This window comes from Symphalangus syndactylus, chromosome 4, assembly GCF_028878055.3.
Source record: "Symphalangus syndactylus isolate Jambi chromosome 4, NHGRI_mSymSyn1-v2.1_pri, whole genome shotgun sequence".
Taxonomy (NCBI): domain Eukaryota; kingdom Metazoa; phylum Chordata; class Mammalia; order Primates; family Hylobatidae; genus Symphalangus; species Symphalangus syndactylus.
This window is the reverse complement of record NC_072426.2, coordinates 157251395-157272186: the sequence shown is the minus strand read 5'-3', so window position 1 is coordinate 157272186 and position 20792 is coordinate 157251395. Positions and strand designations below refer to the sequence as shown.

The 20792-nt window shown below is 47.8% G+C and overlaps 1 protein-coding gene and 1 long non-coding RNA gene across 11 annotated transcripts in view; one reads left to right on the top strand and one right to left on the bottom strand.

The window, feature by feature from the left end:
• Positions 1-20792, top strand: part of ENPP6 (ectonucleotide pyrophosphatase/phosphodiesterase 6) — a 213052-nt gene that overhangs the window by 187332 nt on the left and 4928 nt on the right. For all 10 annotated transcript variants that reach the window (XM_063637756.1, XM_063637752.1, XM_063637751.1 and 7 more), the window contains one exon: positions 8115-8238. In XM_063637756.1, the coding sequence (XP_063493826.1) occupies positions 8115-8238 (124 nt within the window). The remainder of the gene's footprint in view (positions 1-8114; positions 8239-20792) is intronic.
• Positions 16867-20792, bottom strand: part of LOC134736389 (uncharacterized) — a 57598-nt gene continuing 53672 nt past the window's right edge. The window contains exons 3-4 of the long non-coding RNA XR_010120391.1: positions 20571-20711; positions 16867-20377 (exon numbers count right to left, since the gene is read on the bottom strand). This is a non-coding gene — a long non-coding RNA (uncharacterized lncRNA). The remainder of the gene's footprint in view (positions 20378-20570; positions 20712-20792) is intronic.

The window sequence follows — 20792 nt, the reverse complement described above, 5'->3', positions numbered from 1 at the left end:
CTGTGGGGTCTAGAGCTACATCTTGGCTCCTTCACACGTGCAGAAACAGAAGTTCTACCATCATCCTTTTAAATTTTCTTGCTCATGTCATACTGCAAAAACCTCTACAGTTGCTCCAAAGCCCAATTTACCTCCTTTTCTTCTTCCTTACCCCAACCCCTTTCTTTCTTTCTTATCACCAACATGGGTGATTTGCATATACCGGAACCCAAATTTTTCTGCTTATGAAAACAATTCTTCCAGTGCAAGACTTAAGTGTTGGGAATTTGGTGGTCAGGGAGGGGTAACCGTGCTCGCCCAAGTAACTTCAATCAGCCTAATAATCAGTAGAATCCCTGGAATGCCCTCTCTGTGCCAATCCCTCCCTGTCTTTCAAAGCCCAACTCAAACACCGTCTCTTCCAGGAAGCACTCAAGAGTTGCTAGTGTTCTCCAGCTTGGAGTTTCCGTAAGACCTGATGCTACATTTGTTTGTCTGGTTTAGACTCTGCCCTCCTGGAGTGGAGGCTCCCTGAGGGCAGGTCTTTGGCTTCTTGACCTTTGTTTCCCATCATAGAACTTGTACACAGTAGAGTTTCAGTAGATGTTAGTGGGTGGTACGAATTATTAAATATTGAGACAGTTGATTCCTGACTACTTATCGACAGATTGTTCACTTGGTTGGTGTGTAAACCAGTCACCAAGTAAACAGAGAAGAAAGCGAAGTTAGGCTTTCACCCTTAGCTAATTATTAGTAGCCCCAGAAGAGATTTCAACAGGGAAGAGGTGTTGAAAGCACGAATTCTTCTCACCTCAGTTGACCCAGAGCTACAGTCCAAGGGCGGGACACAGCAGCTCTCCCCAGCCCTGAAGGGTTAATTCCTGCAGCCTCTCCTGGATAATGTCCATTATATGCCACCATGCTGGTGAAGGTAGGATGGGGAAAGATTTCCCCAGAGCTTGGTGAAAGATCGTAGAACATGGTCTAGGCCCCTGCCTGACTTGAGAGAAATGCAGCAAATTCAGGCCCAAGTTTCGAAAGGAGGCCAATATTTTTCTCCAGAGGAAAGACTTATTTTGAAAACTGGAAAAGGATATGAAATGCCAGGCTCAATTCTAAAGCCTGTGGTTGAATGGCTGTGAGGCCTGGACCCAAAATATCTGGGGAAATCAAGGCAATCTGGAAAACGTGGCTTCGGAGCTGCAGTGGCAGCTAGTGTGGTATTGTCCAGGCCTGCCTGCGCTTCAGGAAGTCAGATGTGGGGCGCGAAGCTGCATGCGTTCTGGCGGTGACCAGGACCATCTGTGTGAGCTGCGTGGGAGCACAGGCATACCCTTCTCAGCCTGGGCGTGCTGCAATCAACGTGATTCAAAAAAAAAAAAAAGAAAAGAAAAGAAGAAAGAAACCCCCTCCACTGAGTGCTTTTCTCCAGCGCTTCGCTCCACTCCGAGAACGTCTGCGTCTCCGGATCCCTGCTGACTTTGCTGCTTGCATTTTCCATTTCGAGGATCAAGCAGTGTGTGGCCAGGGGCTCGCTGGGGTCAGGCCAGCGGGCCGAGGCCTAAGCAATTACATTCTGTTTCAGAAAGACAGAGAAAGGGAAATGGTTAGAGGAACATCTCTTTGGAGCGGCATGTGGCAAACACGTCTCCAAGGCTCATAACCACCACTCCCACGGGCTCCAAAGAGTCCTGCTGGCTGGAAGCCACTTTGCAGGACAATTTAAAATAGCAATGCCACAAAATATGAGAAAGCGTGGTTTATAATAGAAACCATATCTCGACCTTCACACTAGCAGCAAAACCATCCAAGCCAGCCAAACTGTCATCATTTCACCAGTTTTCACTGAAGGCACCCATGGCTTGAACATTATTGGTGCCTTTTCTTAGATGGGGAGGATGTCAGAAGTGTATTGTATTCTCAGGGAGGTGGGAGGCCTCTGTTATAACCATGTCCTAGAAGAAAAATGTAGATTTTTGTTAGGCCTCTAACCTTAGATAGGTTTCACCTTTTATTTTAATCTGACCAGATTTCAGCGGTGTTCCCCAGTTCCCTGGAGACCTGTTGTAATGCCTCAAGGGAGAAAGGGAAGAACTTGGGTCCCTGACCCCACACCTCATGAGAATTATACTTTCAGTAATTGAAAGGAGACACAATAGTCAAAATGTGTAACAACCAGCACCCCATGGGCGCTGGCCTTTGAGAATGAAGCACTTGTTGGAGCAGCTGGAGGGCCACCCTGGCTCCTGCCTGTTGGAAAGCAGCCCTGTACCGGCTGATCCTGTGCCTAACTCTGCAGTCCCTTGAAGCCCTTTGAACTTTGTAAGAGGGAGGCCCGTGTTGCTATGCCCAGCGCCACACAAAGGGACATGAGGCACAGTCCCTGATCAGAAAAGGACAATCATCCTTTTACACGGCCCACGGCAGATGCCAGGCGAGCAGCTTCCAGGGGTTCTCATGCCTGACTGCACATCCCGACCACCTGGGGGACATTAAGAAGAGATTCCTCAACTCCTCCTGACCTGCTGAATGCAAATATCCAGGAGCCAGGTCCAGGCCAAGCTCAGGGTGGTCCTTGAGCAGCCAGCATGGGATGCACCGGTGTGGATGGTGAGCACCCTGGTTTCCAGCAGGGAGCGACGCCGTGGCCTCTGTGGGAAGAAGGCCAGAGGGGCAGCACCAGGCAGAGCAGGAGGGACCAGGCAAGGCCCTGCAACGGCGCCTCTGCTGGGGGAGGGATGCCAGAGAAGACAGATTTCAACCCTCCAGCCACCTGGGGAGGAGACATTTAGGGATGCAGGACACAGCTGGAGGCCGGATGTTGGGCAGCTGTTGGCCACCAGCCTCCTCTGTTATTCTCCCGGGGCAACCATTCTCCTATATATGGTGGAGAGAAATAGGAAGTAATGGGTGAGAAATATATATGCTCATGTATTCCAAAAATGCATAATGAAAAGACAAGTAAATTCCCCCAGAGTTTGCCAAAGCCATACCTTGCCCATGTGAAACAGCAAATAATGAACATGGACCACTCAGTGCTCCCCACCTCCGCCTGTCCTTCCACCCCTCGTTCTGCCTGCAACTTCATTCCCAGCGCAGCCTCGCATTTCTGATTGTGCTCCCCAGACAGCACAGCTCAGCTCAGAACACAAAGGAATCCTACAATGCTGGATGCAAATGGATGGGCCCTGGCAAGTGTAGAACAAACTGTATTTACTGGGTTTCTGATTTGGAGGTAAAGCGCGAATGTTGCATTTTCTTTTCATTTTAATGCGAAGGATGATTGAGACAAAGGTCTGGTCTAGAAATTATAACTCTTATCTCATAATTATTCTTTGGCTTCCCAAAGCAATGCAAGCATATAACAGGCATTAGCATGGGGAGCTGGCGATGGAGTGCAGGCGCCCAGATAGAAGGCAGGCACCGGCAGGAAAGCGTGCAAGCCTGAAGGCACCGGCGCAGCCGCTTCTCACCGCGCGTTCTGGTGTGGGGCGACTTGTTTCTGGTTCCTTCCTGTTAGAAATGATTAACTGGTTGAGGGGCTCATTGAGGAGGGTCCTGGCATTGCTGTCTACCCCTGTCTAGAGGAGCGTCCTGGCATTGCTGTCTACCCCTGTCTAGAGGAGGGTCCTGGCATTGCTGTCTACCCCTGTCTAGAGGAGGGTCCTGGCATTGCTGTCTACCCCTGTCTAGAGGAGGGTCCTGGCATTGCTGTCTCCCCCTGTCTAGAGGAGGGTCCTGGAAGGCACTGGGAAGTGCTGAACACATCACCCTGGGTGAAGATGTTATCTCAATTCCTAATACAGTGCTGACTGTACAGTGGCCACCTTGTCCTCGTTTGCCTGGGACTGTCCTGGTTTTCAAACTGAAAGTCTTGCATCCCTGAAACCCTCTCAGCTGCACAACAGGAGAGTTGGTCACCCTGTTTGGTTGGCACAACCCCGCTAGCAAAACAACCCAGTTCCTCTCACCTCCTGGCTCTTCCAGCCGTCTCTCTGATGGCAGCTTTCTTTCAACCTTTCCCACCCAGCTCTTTCGAGGGCTCCCCCGCTCTTGGAGTTCCTGGGATTCTGTCACTGCAGAACCCTTGGAGCGACCCCACCCTCTTTATTTGGACTCCCTGTGTGGACTCCTCATCCTGATTGCTCCTCTCCATCTCCCTATCCCACTGCTACACACACACACACACACAAGCACACACAAGCAGAAACATTAACACACACATGCAACACAGACATATAAACACACACTCACATATACACATGCACACACGTACATGCTTACACTCATGCACTCACACACACTCATACACAGGCACATACACACTCATGCACACACATTCACACACGCATGCACACACGTGTTTACATGCATGTAGGACGCATGCACACAGCTGCATCTCCACTGACTGACTCTCCCCTCAGCCTCCTGCTGTGTACCCTCTGCTGAAGGCCTCCCTGGGGCCTGAGCCTCCCTCCCTCCTTCAGGCTCAGGCACCCACTCCTGGTACCGACTTACTCTGGAGTCAATGCCCAGCAGCTGCAGCCCCTTCCTCCCTCACTAAAGCTGAGCTCTGTTAGGGAAGGAGACGCCCTCCACCTCTGTGCCCCCCACCCCAGAAGCCTAGCCGAGTTCCTGGCCCGAATCCAGAGCTCAGTGCCTGTCTGTAGAACTGAATAAACCGTCCCTGAAATCATGGGCTTCTCCCACATGCTGGCAGGGACGTTCCACCGTCGCCTGGGACTCCTCTCACCTGGGGCACCCCACTCCTTCTCTGCCTGCATGGAGTGGATTCCCTCCCCACCAGTTGAGGAGCGGGGAGCCACCCCTCCAGCACACATTGCAGGAGAACCGGGCGCTTCCTGCCACCCACCCTGGGAGTTGGCTGCCCACCTACAGTGGGATCCCACTTAGAGGCCCTACTTCCCCTGAACACACACACACAAGCCCACCCTCTACCCTTGTTTCTCACCTTCGGCCAGATCTGGAGGGCTGGGGTGCCTCCCCGGATGTCACTAGGTGGCGCTGTGTGGCAGTCCCTGGGCCCCGCAGTGGCTGGATGGGGTCAGCAGGCCAACTGGGAGCTTGCAGATCCACAGACGGAGATTCCCGCTGTGGAGGTGGAGAGGTGTGTGGCAGGCCCTTCTTCATGGGCCTGGCCTCAGCTGTATGCCCTTGAAAAGATAATGTGGGGTACAAAGCAAAGGTGCTAAAAGCCACTGGCAGACCAAAAGGAAGAAAATCATCGCTGCAGCAGTGTGAAATGAAGGCTGAGTCCATCACTTACACTACACAGTTACCTGTGCACCTGACCTGCCAGGGGGCTATGATTTTTTCATCAGGAAGAGCAATTGTTTTTCTGGGGCAACTTGTTATTTTAATAAAAACGAGTGGATTTACCTATGACTAGAAAGATCCAAAATCACTTTCAGGGCTGGGGTTTTCACTGCTGTGTGTGTTTATTTGTGGAATCTAGGCTGTAAGTTTAAAATCAGGCCATCAGTCTTCATCTCTCTTGCTTCTGTTCTTTGTCATGGGGCAGACACAGACTATGAGGTTCATAATTGGTGAGGTCGTTAATAGCAAAAGTGTTCTACTTCGTGCTTCAGTGCTCACCGCCTTGTAGACTGTGAGAGGGAGAAGCAACACATTAAATTAGCTGACGAGACTAAATTGGGATGTGTTGTGATCATCACCACGGACAGATAAGGAAGAAGAAGAGAAAGTTAGAGATGCAGTAAGTGAAAGAAACCTTCCCATGGAAAAACACGAACCACAGCTGGAGAAGGAGGGACGAGGGATGCAGGAAACTCAGGAAACAGAGAAACTTGGAAAGCTGCAATGCGAGGGGGCGATTTATGGGGTGAGAGCAGATGGCTGTGCAATGTGATATGACAGCTAAATAAGCACAAGCAGGCTCAGCCCTCACGACCCACACCGCCCGGGTGCAGACTGCCCGGGCGCCTGGCCCCATGGCCAGGGGCATCTGCGGACCAGCCCGTTGCCACCTACTGAGCACCTATTGTGTGTCAGGGACTTAGCACACAGTCATGCCATCCCCCACAGACCCTGCAAGGTGGCCAGGACCAGTAGGGAGACTGCAGCTCAGAGAAGTGAAACAGCCAAGATCCCAGAGCTAGAAAGTAGCAGCTGGAATTTAACCCACCTAACTGCACCAACCCAGTTCCAAAATCCTGTTAGTGCTTTGTGTCTGGCCACACTCCGTGAGTGAGGATGTGAAGTGCAAGGTGACACTTCACTGGCCGCTGCCAGTAGGAGCACTGCAGTGACCTCTGGCAGTGTGGAGTGGAAGGGGCCCAGGCACTGGGAGACAGATTACCTGGGTTCCAATCCCAGCCCTGCCTTGCACTAGCTGTGTGACTCTGACTGTTACTTACTTAACCTCTCTGAGCCTTAGTCCCTTCAACTACAAAATGGGACAAATGGTATCATCCCCACTGGGATGTTGTGATGGTTAAGTGGACGTTGGTGTCAGCTTATGGCGAACTGCTTGGCTCACTAAACACATGATACTAGTCTTGTGAGCCAACCTGTAAATTGCTGGTAGCTTAGCAGTCTTGATTCTACTCATTCATCACGACCAGCCTATTCTACCTCCTGCATTTGAAATAGTAAATATTTGTAATATTGAAACCTGCCTAGCAAGGATGGGCCGTTTGTCCTTGGTGAGGTCTTAGAAGAATGAGTGGCTTCTGTGGTGCATGGCTAGGCTTGTGCTCAGCTGGCTGCAGCCTCTGTAGGACTTGCAAAGCCTTCTCTCAGCCGTCTATTTCATAGCAAGTGAGCAGCTGTAGTCTAAGAAAATTGGGTTCCAAAGAAAAGAAGGGTGATGGGAAGTGATGGTTCTGGAACCCATCCCAAAGGAAGAGTGGTTGAAGGAAATTAAGGTCTGCGAAGCCTGGACAAGGGGAGCAAAGGTGCCGTCTTCCAATGTGTGCATTAATGGAGGAGGGGAGGCTGGCTTGGAGGGACCAAGGCCCAAGGGCAGGGCTAGGAGGAAGAAGGGCAGGGTGGGCTGCATGGGAAAGGGCGTTGGGATGTGCTGAGGAGACCCCTCTGGGCTCCAGCTGCTTTGCTAGGAAATGTGATTAGATAGATACTGGTTCCCTAAGATTCTCCATCAACTGGATATCCCACCATTCGGTTCAATGCTGACAACAATACCTGGAGTTAGAGTGGGCCTCACAGGTCAAGGGGCTCCATCCCACAAGACAGCCCCCACTCGGAGGCCAGCCACAAGTTCCAGGTCCCCAGGCTGCCAGCACCTGTGTTTGATTTGGCTACATTCGAGGGGTCACATGACCCTACTTCAGGTTTGATCACTCACTAGGACAAACCACTGAACTCAGGAAAGCACACTATATTTAAGATGACTGTTTTATTGTAATGGATGGCCCTTAGAGAGGCACCACATAGAGAGGCCCGTGGGAAAGAAAGCATGGGAGGTGAGGCATGCAGAGCTTCCACTCCCGAGGGGCTCTGGAACCGCATGCCTCGTGGGCTTCACGTGGGGCTTCATGGCGCAGACGTGAGTGAGGAAATCATGGGTCAGGTGATTGGACTCAGTCTCCAACTCCTCTTCCCTCCCCTGGTCTGGTTCCTCTGGTGGCCAGCCCCCACCCTGAAGCTGTCTAGCCCCCAGCCCCAGGACCCCTCTCAGTAGCATTAACTCAGGCGTGGGAGAAAGTAGCTCCTTATGAATGAAAAGCGAAAGACATTCTTATCACTCAAGAAATTGTACCCCTGGTTTTAGGAGCTCTAGGTTAGAAACCTGGGACAAAGACCAAATACATTTTTTATGACACCACAGATACAGTTTCACATCCCTTCTGCCACTAACTTACTATATTTAGTGGCTCTAAAACTGATTATGGGAGACAATTCAGCCCCATATAGGGAAACACCTTGTTAACCAGAGTGCTTAGCAATTGAATAGGCTGCTGCCCGAGGTCTGAGCGGCCTGGAGCAGGAAGTGCCCCAGCGGAGGTTGGGTGGCCCAGTCGGAGTGCAGAGGAGGAAAAAGCGCCCCCGCGTGGAGTGGCGGCTTGGAGCAGATGCCCACTCAGCGCCACGGTCAGGACGCAGTGTCATGTGTCTGCCTTGCTTGGTTTCAGAATCGAGAGATGCTTCCGTTTTGGATGAATAGCACCGGCAGGCGGGAAGGTTGGCAGCGTGGATGGCACGGCTACGACAACGAGCTCATGGACATGCGGGGCATCTTCCTGGCCTTCGGACCTGGTAGGCGAGGAAATGACCAGATACTCTCAGACCCTATTCCCAAGGAAGTGTCTGTAACGGGGGCTACGGGTGCCAAGAGAGGCTGCAGGGATTTCCTTACAGACCCTCTTTATGAGCCAAGCTGAGCAAACCCAGCCGGTCATGAAACATCTTTTGCTGGCCTCCTTTCAAATGCTTCTTGGGTTTGGCAAATGTAGCCAAATACTTCGCCTTGTAAATTTTAAATCCTGAGTGCAGTGAAGAAAATGTATTCCACATGTTTGTGATTCATTTTTTACCTAATTCATCAAAATGTTATTTCATAGCTATCTGATGTCCAGCAAAGCTTATCGGACACCAGGTTGCTGACAGCTGTGAGTCTCACAGTTGATGCGATCACTTCTCGGGGTCTGGCTCTTCCATGGTCCTTTCTGTCTAGAGCACCCACCTCAGGGAGGCTCATTTAGTTTAGAGCCCAACCAGAAGCTGGGATGTGCTCAAGGGCAGGCGCGGAAATGACCTTGAGCCTGACTTTGAGAATGAGCCAGAATGATGAGGGTTGCCTTGCATGAGAGCAAATTTGCTGTGTCTTCCTTCACCAGATTAATTCCTAGGGCTGGAGGACAGGAGAGATGGAGAGGGCCTATCTGGTTATTTGATTTAACAGATGGATCCCTGTCAATTCATACTTTGGAAAAGTTTGCCAAACACTCTGAAGATCTTACTGCTACCTGAATACTCTCTTCTCCCAAAAACAAAAATTAAAAAGGGAGAAAAAAGCATCCAACAGCCATCAATCATCAGTTGACTGGTTCATGAGCTATCCTTCTTTCTTAGCACAGTCCCTCCTCCTGTACTAAATGTAAGCAGCTTACCCTGATACCTGTATTCTGAATGCCTTTTTCTAGATGTTGGTCAAAATGTTTCAGCCCGCAAAAGTCCACATTTGCCTTTCAAATTATAGGTTAGACATCACATCTGCAAGCTCTGCGAATCTCTTCAATGTAGTAAGATCAAAGACGTATGTCAGCATCCCTCATTCGGCCTACCATGGTTCACTCTACTTTCCACAAAATCCCTGTTAAGAACTATGAGGTGTCAGTTTCTGCAACCTCCGTGGGTGCCTGAGCTTAGGAAACATATTAGTCCAAATCCCTTTCCATGTGTGCTTCAGGTTCCCAAGTCCTCAAGGGAGCATTAGAAGCAGTAGCAGCAAATTCATGGAGCACGAATAGGGTTCATGATGTTGGCCTAAGACAGGGTTCTGAAGATGCCTGAACATGTTGCCTTTAACCAATGATAGTTATCAGGTGCTCCCTGTCAGCCGAGCCCCAGGTCAGATATGCAGAGCCCCAAAGCTAAAGGAATTAGGAATGGAGCACACTGAGGGCAACTGCTGGATTACATTGGATCCATTCCAGGGCCATGGTCTTTCTTTGGGAGAACATTAGTCAGCAAGGCTTTCATTCAAAAGCATGGCACCCTCCATTCCCAGATGAGGGAAATAAATAGGATCATGAATGCAAAGCAGTGGTCTAGGAAGGACTATATACAAGTGAGAGTCTCAGGAATATATATATATATATATATTTATTTATTTATTTTTTTGAGACAGTTTCTTCTCACCCAGGCTGGAGTGCAATGGTGCCATCTCAGCTCACTGCAACCTCCGCCTCCTGGGTTCAGGCAATTCTCCTGCCTCAGCCACCTCAGTAGCTGGGATTACTGGAGCCCACCACCACGCCTGGCTAATTTTTGTATTTTTAGTAGAGACGGGGTTTCACCATATTGGCCGGGCTGGTCTCAAACTCCTGACCTCAGGTGATCTGCCCGTCTCAGCCTCCCAAAGTGCTGGAATTACAGATGTGAGCCACCGCGCCCAGCCGAGTCTCAGGAATATTTTAAAGCAGAACCAAATCTAGCCCCAAACCCCAAATTTTAAACAAGGTACCCAAAGCTGCATTAGCTCAAAGTTAAAATTCAGTGAAGAGATTCTGTCCATTAACAGAGGCCTCCGTCATGGTCTTCTTTAAGACTGAAAGCTCCCAGTCTTTTACAGACAGATAGATGAGCCCTGATGAAAATGGACTGGGCTAATTGCAAAATGTTTCCAGGCAGATACAGCGTGGAGAGCCTCCCGCAAACCATCACGTTCTGGCTCCAGCTCTCATGAAAGATTAAACAGCTTTACACACTGGCTGTTTACTGAGAAGAAAATTTAAGAGCAAGGCCTTTAATAGCTATCTAGCTGCACTTTGAGATAAAGGTGCATCCCTCCTGATTAACTGTATGTGCTTCTCGCTTAGGGAGAAAACTGGGCATCATCGCGGCTGCCCAGATGCACCCTTAGAAGTCAGTGAGTCTGGTCCAGCAAAGAGAAAGGGGAGTAATTCTGCAGGAGAGCCTCTCTCTCGTTAATCTCAGTTTCTAATTTGAACAGTCTAATCTTGCCCTGGAGAACTCCACGTTCGAGATAAGGCAGCAGGAGTGTGAGTCAGTGAGCTGCCTGCGAGCTAGCAAGCCTTACGGGGAAAGCAGCCCCAGGTGGCCAGGCACAGTGTAAGCCTGCCGAACCTCCTCTCTGTAAGAGACACATCTCTCATATCCAAAAAAATGTAAACGCGCGAGGATAACTGGGACTCTCTGTCCATGTCTGAAATGCCATCTTGAGCTAGTAGAGCCTGTCTGGGTCCTCAGTTGGATCAGGCATTGTTTTGCTCTTCAGGAATTTTCTAAAAGCTTTCTCATTCCAGCCTGGATCATTTCTGCACTGAGCCCAAAGCACTATCCCTGCAGAGCAGGAGGCCAGGAACTAGATGGGATGGGAAAGAAATCTCAATTCTTCTTTCTGCTTAAATGCACAAATTCTATTTCATATTTTCAATGTAAAAAGATAATATTTTCTAATACTTTTGTCAGAAGAATTTGATCTCAGTTTTTCCTGTGAAGTGTTAAAGAAGAGGATTTTTGTTTTGTTTTGTTATTTGGAGATGATCTCTCTCTCTCATCGAGGCTGGAGTGCAGTGGTGTGATGGCTTACTTGTAGCCTCCATCTCCTGGGTTCAAGAGATCCTCCTGCCTCAGCCTCCTGAGTAGTTGGGACTATAGGCACACACCACTGCACTTAGCTAATTCTTTACTTTTGCAGAGTTGAGGTCTTGCTATATTGCCCAGGCTGGTCTTGCACTCCTCAGCCTCAAGCCATCCTCCTGCCTCAGCCTCCCAAAGTGCTTGGATTACAGGTGTGAGCCATAGTGCCCATCAGAAGTGGATATTTGAGAGGCTGGGGGACACCTGGGCTTGCTCTGGTCCACTGCCTCACATGCCCTCCCACCCACACACAGCAAGGTATTGCCCCATGTGGCAGTAGGATTATCACATCCAGGTCACATGAGAAGAAGGAGATAGAAGAGTTGCTTCCATGTCGCTGGAACAACTGTTCCACTAGATTCTCGTGCTGCAGTTGATTCCTGGGATAGGGAAGTGTAACTACCATCCTCGTCTGGTTGTCTGATCTGCCTGAGCGGGGCTGGGATGCTGGGGCAGCCCTTCCTTTCTCCTCTCTGGGCAGGTTTTACATTATGATTATGATTAAGATTATGGTTATGATTATTATTTTGAGATGGAGTCTCGCTCTGTCGCCCAGGCTGGAGTGCAATGGCACTATCTTGGCTCCCTGCAACCTCCGCCTCCTGGATTCAAGCAATTCTCCTGCCTCAGCCTCCTGCGTAGCTGAGATTACAGGCACCTGCTGCCACACCTGGCGAATTTTTGTAAATTTTGTAGAGACGGGGTTTCACCATGTTGGCCAGGCTGGTCTTGAACTCCTGACCTCAGGTGATCTGCCCGCCTTGGCCTCCCAAAGTGCTGGGATTACAGGTGTGAGCCACTGTGCCTGGCCAGGTTTTACATTTTTTAAAACTAATTTTTACTCTGAGGAGAAGCTGACCCTTATCCTCCATGCCCCTGAAGAAAAGTGAACCCTCCAAATAACTTACAAAGTGAATATATTCAAACCACGATTTGCCCTTGTCATACATATTTATTAATAATAGTAGTGACCATTTACTGAGTATACACAATGTGCGAGGAACGATGACTTTCTATGCCTATTTCCGCAGGCCACCCAGCTAGTGCATGCTGGGTGCAGGCTGGTGGTGGAGCCCACACACCTCTTTATATTGCATTCAACTTTAATTCTCCAAAGGGAGCAAAACGTGCTACTTGGGCAGTTGCCCTAGGATCTAACATACTATGTGGCAGAAGTATCTATATCTACCTTTTTTCCAATTTATAATTCCAGGATAAATAGAGGAGCAGAATTCGGTGTTGATGCCTCTGCAATATATTGCTGTGTGTTGTTGTTTGTTTGCTTTTTAACTAAAGTATTTAGGATTATTTAGCAAAGCAATTACAAAGATTCTTTTTTTTATTTTTTATTATACTTTAGGTTTTAGGGTACATGTGCACAATGTGCAGGTTTGTTACATATGTATCCATGTGCCATGTTGATTTCCTGCACCCATTAACTCGTCATTTAGCATTAGGTATATCTCCTAATGCTGTCCCTCCCCCCTCCCCCAACCCCACAACAGTCCCCGGAGTGTGATGTTCCCCTTCCTGTGTCCGAGAGTTCTCATTGTTCAGTTCCCACCTATGAGTGAGAACATGCAGTGTTTGGTTTTTTGTCCTTGCGATAGTTTACTGAGAATGATGTTTTCCAGTATCATCCATGTCCCTACAAAGGACATGAACTCATCATTTTTTATGGCTGCATAGTATTCCATGGTGTATATGTGCCACATTTTCTTAATCCAGTCTATCGTTGTTGGACATTTGGGTTGGTTCCAACTCTTTGCTATTGTGAATAGTGCCGCAATAACCATACGTGTGCATGTGTCTTTATAGCAGCATGATTTATAGTCCTTTGGGTATATACCCAGTAATGGGATGGCTGGGTCAAATAGTATTTCTAGTTCTAGATCCCTGAGGAATCGCCACACTGACTTCCACAATGGTTAACTAGTTTACAGTCCCACCAACAGTGTAAAAGTGTTCCTATTTCTCCACATCCTCTCCAGCACCTGTTGTTTCCTGATTTTTTAATGATGGCCATTCTAATTGGTGTGAGATGGTATCTCACTGTGGTTTTGATTTGCATTTCTCTGATGGCCAGTGATGATGAGCATTTCTTCATGTGTTTTTTGGCTGCATAAATGTCTTCTTTTGAGAAGTGTCTGTTCATGTCCTTTGCCCACTTTTTGATGGGGTTGTTTTTTTCTTGTAAATTTGTTTGAGTTCATTGTAGATTCTGGATAGTAGCCCTTTGTCAGATGAGTAGGTTGCAAAAATTGTCTCCCATTCTGTAGGTTGCCTGTTGACTCTGATGGTAGTTTCTTTTGCTGTGCAGAAGCTCTTTAGTTTAATTAGATCCCATTTGTCAATTTTGGCTTTTGTTGCCATTGCTTTTGGTGTTTTAGACATGAAGTCCTTGCCCACGCCTATGTCCTGAATGGTATTGCCTAGGCTTTCTTGTAGGATTTTAATGGTTTTAGGTCTAACATTTAAGTCTTTAATCCATCTTGAATTAATTTTTGTATAAGGTGTAAGGAAGGGATCCAGTTTCAGCTTTCTACATATGGCTAGCCAGTTTTCCCAGCACCATTTATTAAATAGGGAATCCTTTCCCCATTTCTTGTTTTTGTCAGGTTTGTCAAAGATCAGATAGTTGTAGATATGCGGCATCATTTCTGAGGGCTCTGTTCTGTTCCATTGATCTATGTCTCTGTTGTGGTACCAGTACCATGCTGTTTTGGTTACTGTAGCCTTGTAGTATAGTTTGAAGTCAGGTAGCGTGATGCCTCCAGCTTTGTTCTTTTGGCTTAGGATTGACTTGGCGATGCAGGCTCTTTTTTGGTTCCATATGAACTTTAAAGTAGTTTTTTCCAATTCTGTGAAGAAAGTCATTGGTAGCTTGATGGGGATGGCATTGAATCTATAAATTACCTTGGGCAGTATGGCCATTTTCACGATATTGATTCTTCCAACCCATGAGCATGGAATGTTCTTCCATTTGTTTGTGTCCTCTTTTATTTCATTGAGCAGTGGTTTGTAGTTCTCCTTGAAGAGGTCCTTCACATCCCTTGTAAGTTGGATTCCTAGGTATTTTATTCTCTTTGAAGCAATTGTGAATGGGAGTTCACTCATAATTTGGCTCTCTGTTTGTCTGTGATTGGTGTACAAGAATGCTTGTGATTTTTGTACATTGATTTTGTATCCTGAGACTTTGCTGAAGTTGCTAATCAGCTTAAGGAGATTTTGGGCTGAGATGATGGGGTTTTATAGATATACAATCATGTCATCTGCAAACAGGGACAATTTGACTTCCTCTTTTCCTAATTGAATACCCTTTATTTCCTTCTCCTGCCTGATTGCTCTGGCCAGAACTTCCAGCACTATGTTGAATAGGAGCGGTGAGAGAGGGCATCCCTGTCTTGTGCCAGTTTTCAGAGGGAATGCTTCCAGTTTTTGCCCATTCAGTATGATATTGGCTGTGGGTTTGTCATAGAGAGCTCTTATTATTTTGAGATACGTCCCATCAATACCTAATTTATTGAGAGTTTTTAGCATGAAGGTTGTTGAATTTTGTCAAAGGCCTTTTCTGCATCTACTGAGATAATCATGTGGTTTTTGTCTTTGGTTCTGTTTATATGCTGGATTACATTTATTGATTTGCGTATGTTGAACCAGCCTTGCATCCCAGGGATGAAGCCCACTTGATTATGGTGGATAAGCTTTTTGATGTGCTGCTGGATTCGGTTTGCCAGTATTTTATTGAGGATTTTTGCATCAATGTTCATCAAGGATATTGGTCTGAAATTCTCTTTTTTGGTTATGTCTCTGCCAGGCTTTGGTATCAGGATGATGCTGGCTTCATAAAATGTGTTAGGGAGGATTCCCTCTTTTTCTATCGATTGGAATAGTTTCAGAAGGAATGGTACCAGTTCCTCCTTGTACCTCTGGTAGAATTCGGCTGTGAATCCATCAGGTCCTGGACTCTTTTTGGTTGGTAAGTTATTGATTATTGCCACAATTTCAGAACCTGTTATTGGTCTATTCAGAGATTCAACTTCTTCCTGATTTAGTCTTGGGAGGGTGTATTTATTGAGGAATTTATCCATTTCTTCTAGGTTTTCTAGTTTATTTGCATAGAGGTGTTTGTAGTATTCTCTGATGGTAGATTGTATTTCTGTGGGATCAGTGGTGATATCCCCTTTTTCATTTTTTATTGCGTCTATTTGATTCTTCTCTCTTTTCTTCTTTATTAGTCTTGCTAGCGGTCTATCAATTTTGTTGATCTTTTCAAAAAACCAGCTCCTGGATTCATTAATTTTTTGAAGGGTTTTTTGTGTCTCTATTTCCTTCAGTTCTGCTCTGATTTTAGTTATTTCTAGCCTACTGCTAGCTTTTGAATGTGTTTGCTCTTGCTTTTCTAGTTCTTTTAATTGTGATGTTAGGGTGTCAATTTTGGATCTTTCCTGCTTTCTCTTGTGGGCATTTAGTGCTATAAATTTCTCTCTACACACTGCTTTGAACGTGTCCCAGAGATTCTGGTATGTTGTGTCTTTGTTCTCGTTGGTTTCAAAGAACATCTTTATTTCTGCCTTCATTTCATTATGTACCCAATAGTCATTCAGGAGCAGGTTGTTCAGTTTCCATGTAGTTGAGTGGTTTTGAGTGAGTTTCTTAATCCTGAGTTCTAGTTTGATTGCACTGTGGTCCGAGAGACAGTTTGTTATAATTTCTGTTCTTTTACATTTGCTCAGGAGAGCTTTACTTCCAACTATGTGGTCAATTTTGGAATAGGTGTGGTGTGGTGCTGAAAAAAATGTATATTCTGTTGATTTGGGGTGGAGAGTTCTGTAGACGTCTATTACGTCCACTTTGTGTAGAGCTGAGTTCAATTCCTGGATATCTTTGTTAACTTTCTGTCTCGTTGATCTGTCTAATGTTGACAGTGGGGTGTTAAAATCTCCCATTATTATTGTGTGGGAGTTTAAGTCCCTTTGTAGGTCACTCAGGACTTGCTTTATGAATCTGGGTGCTCCTGTGTTGGGTGCATATATATTTAGGATAGTTAGTTAGCTCTTCTTGTTGAACTGATCCCTTTACCATTATATAATGACCTTCTTTGTCTCTTTTGATCTTTGTTGGTTTAAAGTCTATTTTATCAGAGACTAGGATTGCAACCCCTGCCTTTTTTTGTTTTCCATTTGCTTGATTGATAGATCTTCCTCCATCCCTTTATTTTGAGTCTATGTGTGTCGCTGCACGTGAGATGGGTTTCCTGAATACAGCACACTAATGGGTCCTGACTCCTTATCCAGTTTGCCAGTCTGTGTCTTTTAATTGGAGCATTTAGCCCATTTACATTTAATGTTAATATTGTTATGTGTGAATCCGATCCTGTCATTATGATGTTAGTTGGTTATTTTGCTCTTTAGTTGATGCAGTTTCTTCCTAGCCTGGATGGTCTTTACAATTTGGCATGTTTTTGCAGTGGCTGGTACCGGTTGTCCCTTTCCATGTTTAGTGCTTCCTTCAGGAGCTCTTTTAGGGCAGGCCTGGTGGTGACAAAATCACTCAGCATTTGCTTGTCTGTAAAGTATTTTATTTCTCCTTCACTTATGAAGCTTAGTTTGGCTGGACATGAAATTCTGGGTTGAAAATTCTTTTCTTTAAGAATGTTGAATATTGGCCCCCACTCTCGTCTGGCTTGTAGAGTTTCTGCCGAGAGATCAGCTGTTAGTCTGATGGGCTTCCCTTTGTGGGTAACCTGACCTTTCTCTCTGGCTGCCCTTAACATTTTTTCCTTCATTTCAACTTTGGTGAATCTGACAATTATGTGTCTTGGAGTTGCTCTTCTCGAGGAGTATCTTTGTGGCGTTCTCTGTATTTCCTGAATCTGAATGTTGGCCTGCCTTGCTAGATTGCAAGATATTATCCAGGAGAATTTCCCCAGAGTGTTTTCCGACTTGGTTCCATTCTCCCCATCATTTTCAGGTACACCAATCAGACGTAGGTTTGGTCTTTTCGCATAGTCCCAGATTTCTTGGAGACTTTGTTCATTTCTTTTTATTCTTTTTCCTCTAAACTTCCCTTCTCGCTTCATTTCATTCATTTCATCTTCCATCAGTGATACCCTTTCTTCCAGTTGATCGCATCTGCTACTGAGGCTTCTGCAGTCTTTGCCTAGTTCTCAAAACTTGGCTTTCAGCTCCATCAGCTCCTTTAAGCCCTTCTCTCCATTGGTTATTCTAGTTATCCATTCTTCTAATATTTTTTCAAAGTTTTTAACTTCTTTGCTATTGTTTTGAATTTCCTCCCGTAGCTCAGAGTAGTTTGATCGTCTGAAGCCTTCTTCTCTCAACTCATCAAAGTCATCCTCCATCCAGCTTTGTTCCGTTGCTGGTGAGGAACTGCGTTCCTTTGGAGGAGGAGAGGTGCTCTGCTTTTTAGAGTTTCCAGTTTTTCTGCTCTGTTTTTTCCCCATCTTTGTGGTTTTATCTACTTTTGGTCTTTGATGATGGTGATGGACAGATGGGTTTTTGGTGTGGATGTCCTTTCTGTTTGTTAGTTTTCCTTCTACCAGACAGGACCCTCAGCTGCAGGTCTGTTGGAGTTTACTAGAGGTGCACTCCAGACCCTGTTTGGCTGGGTGTCAGCAGCGGTGGCTGCAGAACAGCGGATTTTCGTGAGACCACAAATTCAGCTGTCTGATAGTTCCTCTGGAAGTTTTGTCTCAGAGGAGTACCCAGCCGAGTGAGGTGTCAGTCTGTCCCTACTGGGGGGGTGCCTCCCAGTTAGGCTGCTCAGGGGTGAGGGACCCACTTTAGGAGGCAGTCTGTCCGTTCTCAGATCTCCAGCTGCATGCTGGGAGAACCACTACTCTCTTCAAAGCTGTCAGTCAGACAGGGACATTTAATTCTGAGGAGGTTCCTGCTGGCTTTTTGTTTGTCTGTGCCCTGCCCCCAGAGGTGGAGCCTACAGAGGCAGGCAGGCCTCCTTGAGCTGTGGTGGGCTCCACCCAGTTCAAGCTTCCTGGCTGCTTTGTTTACCTAAGCAAGCCTGGGTAATGGCAGGCGCCCCTCCCCCAGCCTCGCTGCTGCCTTGCAGCTTGATCTCAGACTGCCGTGCTAGCAATCAGCGAGACTCACTCCGTGGGCATAGGACCCTCTGAACCAGGTGTGGGACACAATCTCCTAGTGTGCCATTTTCCAGGCCCGTTGGAAAAGCGCAGTATTAGGGTGAGACTGACCCGATATTCCAGGTGCCGTCTGTTACCCCTTTCTTTGACTAGGAAAGGGAACTCCCTGACCCCTTGCGCTTCCCGAGTGAGGCAATGCCTCGCCCTGCTTCGGCTCGCGCACAGTGCGCTTCACCGACTGTCCTGCACCCACTGTTTGGCACTCCCTAGTGAGATGAAACCGGTACCTCAAGCAGAAATGCAGAAATCACCCGTCTTCTGTGTCGCTCAGGCTGGGAGCTGGAGACCGGAACTGTTCCTATTCGGCCATCTTGGCTCCACGAAGATTATTTTCTAAAATCTTAAAAAACTTGCCTTTACAGCCCCCAAACAACTCATTTCCTTCAAAAGTTGTAGGGGAACTAAAAAGCACAGGCACAGGCCTTTATCAATGGCTTAAATCTCCTCCCTCAATTCAACCTTAATGTAGCATTGGGTATTTTGTTGCAAGCTCTGGTTTGGGGCCTAAAAGTGAAGTTGCTTATGTGTATTACTAAAATCTTACATTCACTCTTTAAATGGACAAGTGCTTTGAATTCTGCATCTCATTTGCCCCCTGCAGAGAAGGAGAAATCCCTTGATTGAAATCCCTCCAAAGGCTTGCGGAGTCACCCTCAGCGCCCCTTGCTCACCATGCTGTGCGTGGCCACCCTACCTGTGTGTCCTCGCGTGACTCTCGAGCTTGGGGCCACTCTGGGCAGAGGCACAGCGGTTTTCTCCATTAGATTGCTCAGAGCCTGCACATGGATCCCTGATTCAGATACCAGTTTGCTCATTTTCCACATGGCTAATTTATTTTATCTGTTGCTAAAATGCTCCCAAAGAGTGTTCCACTCATCTCCAAATGTATTTAGGAAACATCGCCATGGCTGCTGAGCTAGTCAGCACCGAGAAAACTGCCGGTTCACATTCCATCAAGACCCGTGACCTCGATGGGGCAGCAAAGTGAGAAAACATTCTTGAGTTGCCGTGCGGCCTCTGCAGTAGACACTTAGACACTGGCACTCTGGCTGTCGTGCGGCCTCTGCGGTAGACACTTAGACACGGGCACTCTGGCTGCGGTGCAGCCTCTGCGGTAGACACTTAGGCACTGGCACTCTGGCTGTCGTGTGGCCTCTGCGGTAGGCACTTAGGCACTGGCACTCTGGCTGCGGTGCAGCCTCTGCGGTAGACACTTAGACACTGGCACTCTGGCTGTCGTGCGGCCTCTGCGGTAGGCACTTAGGCACTGGCACTCTGGCTGCGGTGCAGCCTCTGCGGTAGACACTTAGGCACTGGCACTCTGGCTGTCGTGTGGCCTCTGCGGTAGGCACTTAGGCACTGGCACTCTGGCTGCGGTGCAGCCTCTGCGGTAGACACTTAGGCACTGGCACTCTGGCTGTCGTGTGGCCTCTGCGGTAGACACTTAGGCACTGGCACTCTGGCTGTCGTGTGGCCTCTGCGGTAGACACTTAGGCGCTGGCACTCTGGCTGCGGTGCGGCCTCTGAGGTAGGCACTTAGGCGCTGGCACTCTGGCTGCCGTGCGGCCTCTGAGGTAGGCACTTAGGCACTGGCACTCTGGCTGTCATGCGGCCTCTACGGTAGGCACTTAGGCGCTGGCACTCTGGCTGCGGTGCGGCCTCTGCGGTACGCACTTAGACATGGGCACTCTGGCTGTCGTGCGGCCTCTGCGGTAGACACTTAGGCACTGGCACTCTGGCTGTTGTGCAGCCTCTGCGGTAGACAATTAGGCGCTGGCACTCTGGCTGTCGTGCGGCCTCTGCGGTAGGCACTTAGGCACTGGCACTCTGACTGTCGTGCGGCCTCTGCGCTAGGCGCTGGAACTCTGGCTGTCTCTGGGCTAGATAGATGTTCTGGAAAATGACATAGCATTTGATTTGGTTAAGGGCAAGACAGTCACTCTGTGACCATGCAGGCTCTGCTGTGCTCTCTGCAGACATGGAGCAGCATCAGATGGCCGTTCAGCCTCCCCCCAACCCCCAGAGAAAGTGCTGTTGTCACAAAGAGAGCACAGTTATGCACAAAGAAAGTCTGTTTGCTGATTACCTTTTGTTGAGACAGGATCGCGCTCTGTTGCCTAGGCTGGAGTACAGTGGCACTATCATGGCTCACTGCAGCCTTGAACTCCTGGGCTTAAGTGATCTCCTTGCCGTGGCCTTCCAAGTAGCTGGGAGCACACCACCATGCCTGGTTTAAAAAAATTTTTTTAGAGCTAGAGTCTTGCTCTGTCGCCCAGGCTGGTCTCAAACTCCTGGGCTCAGGCAATCC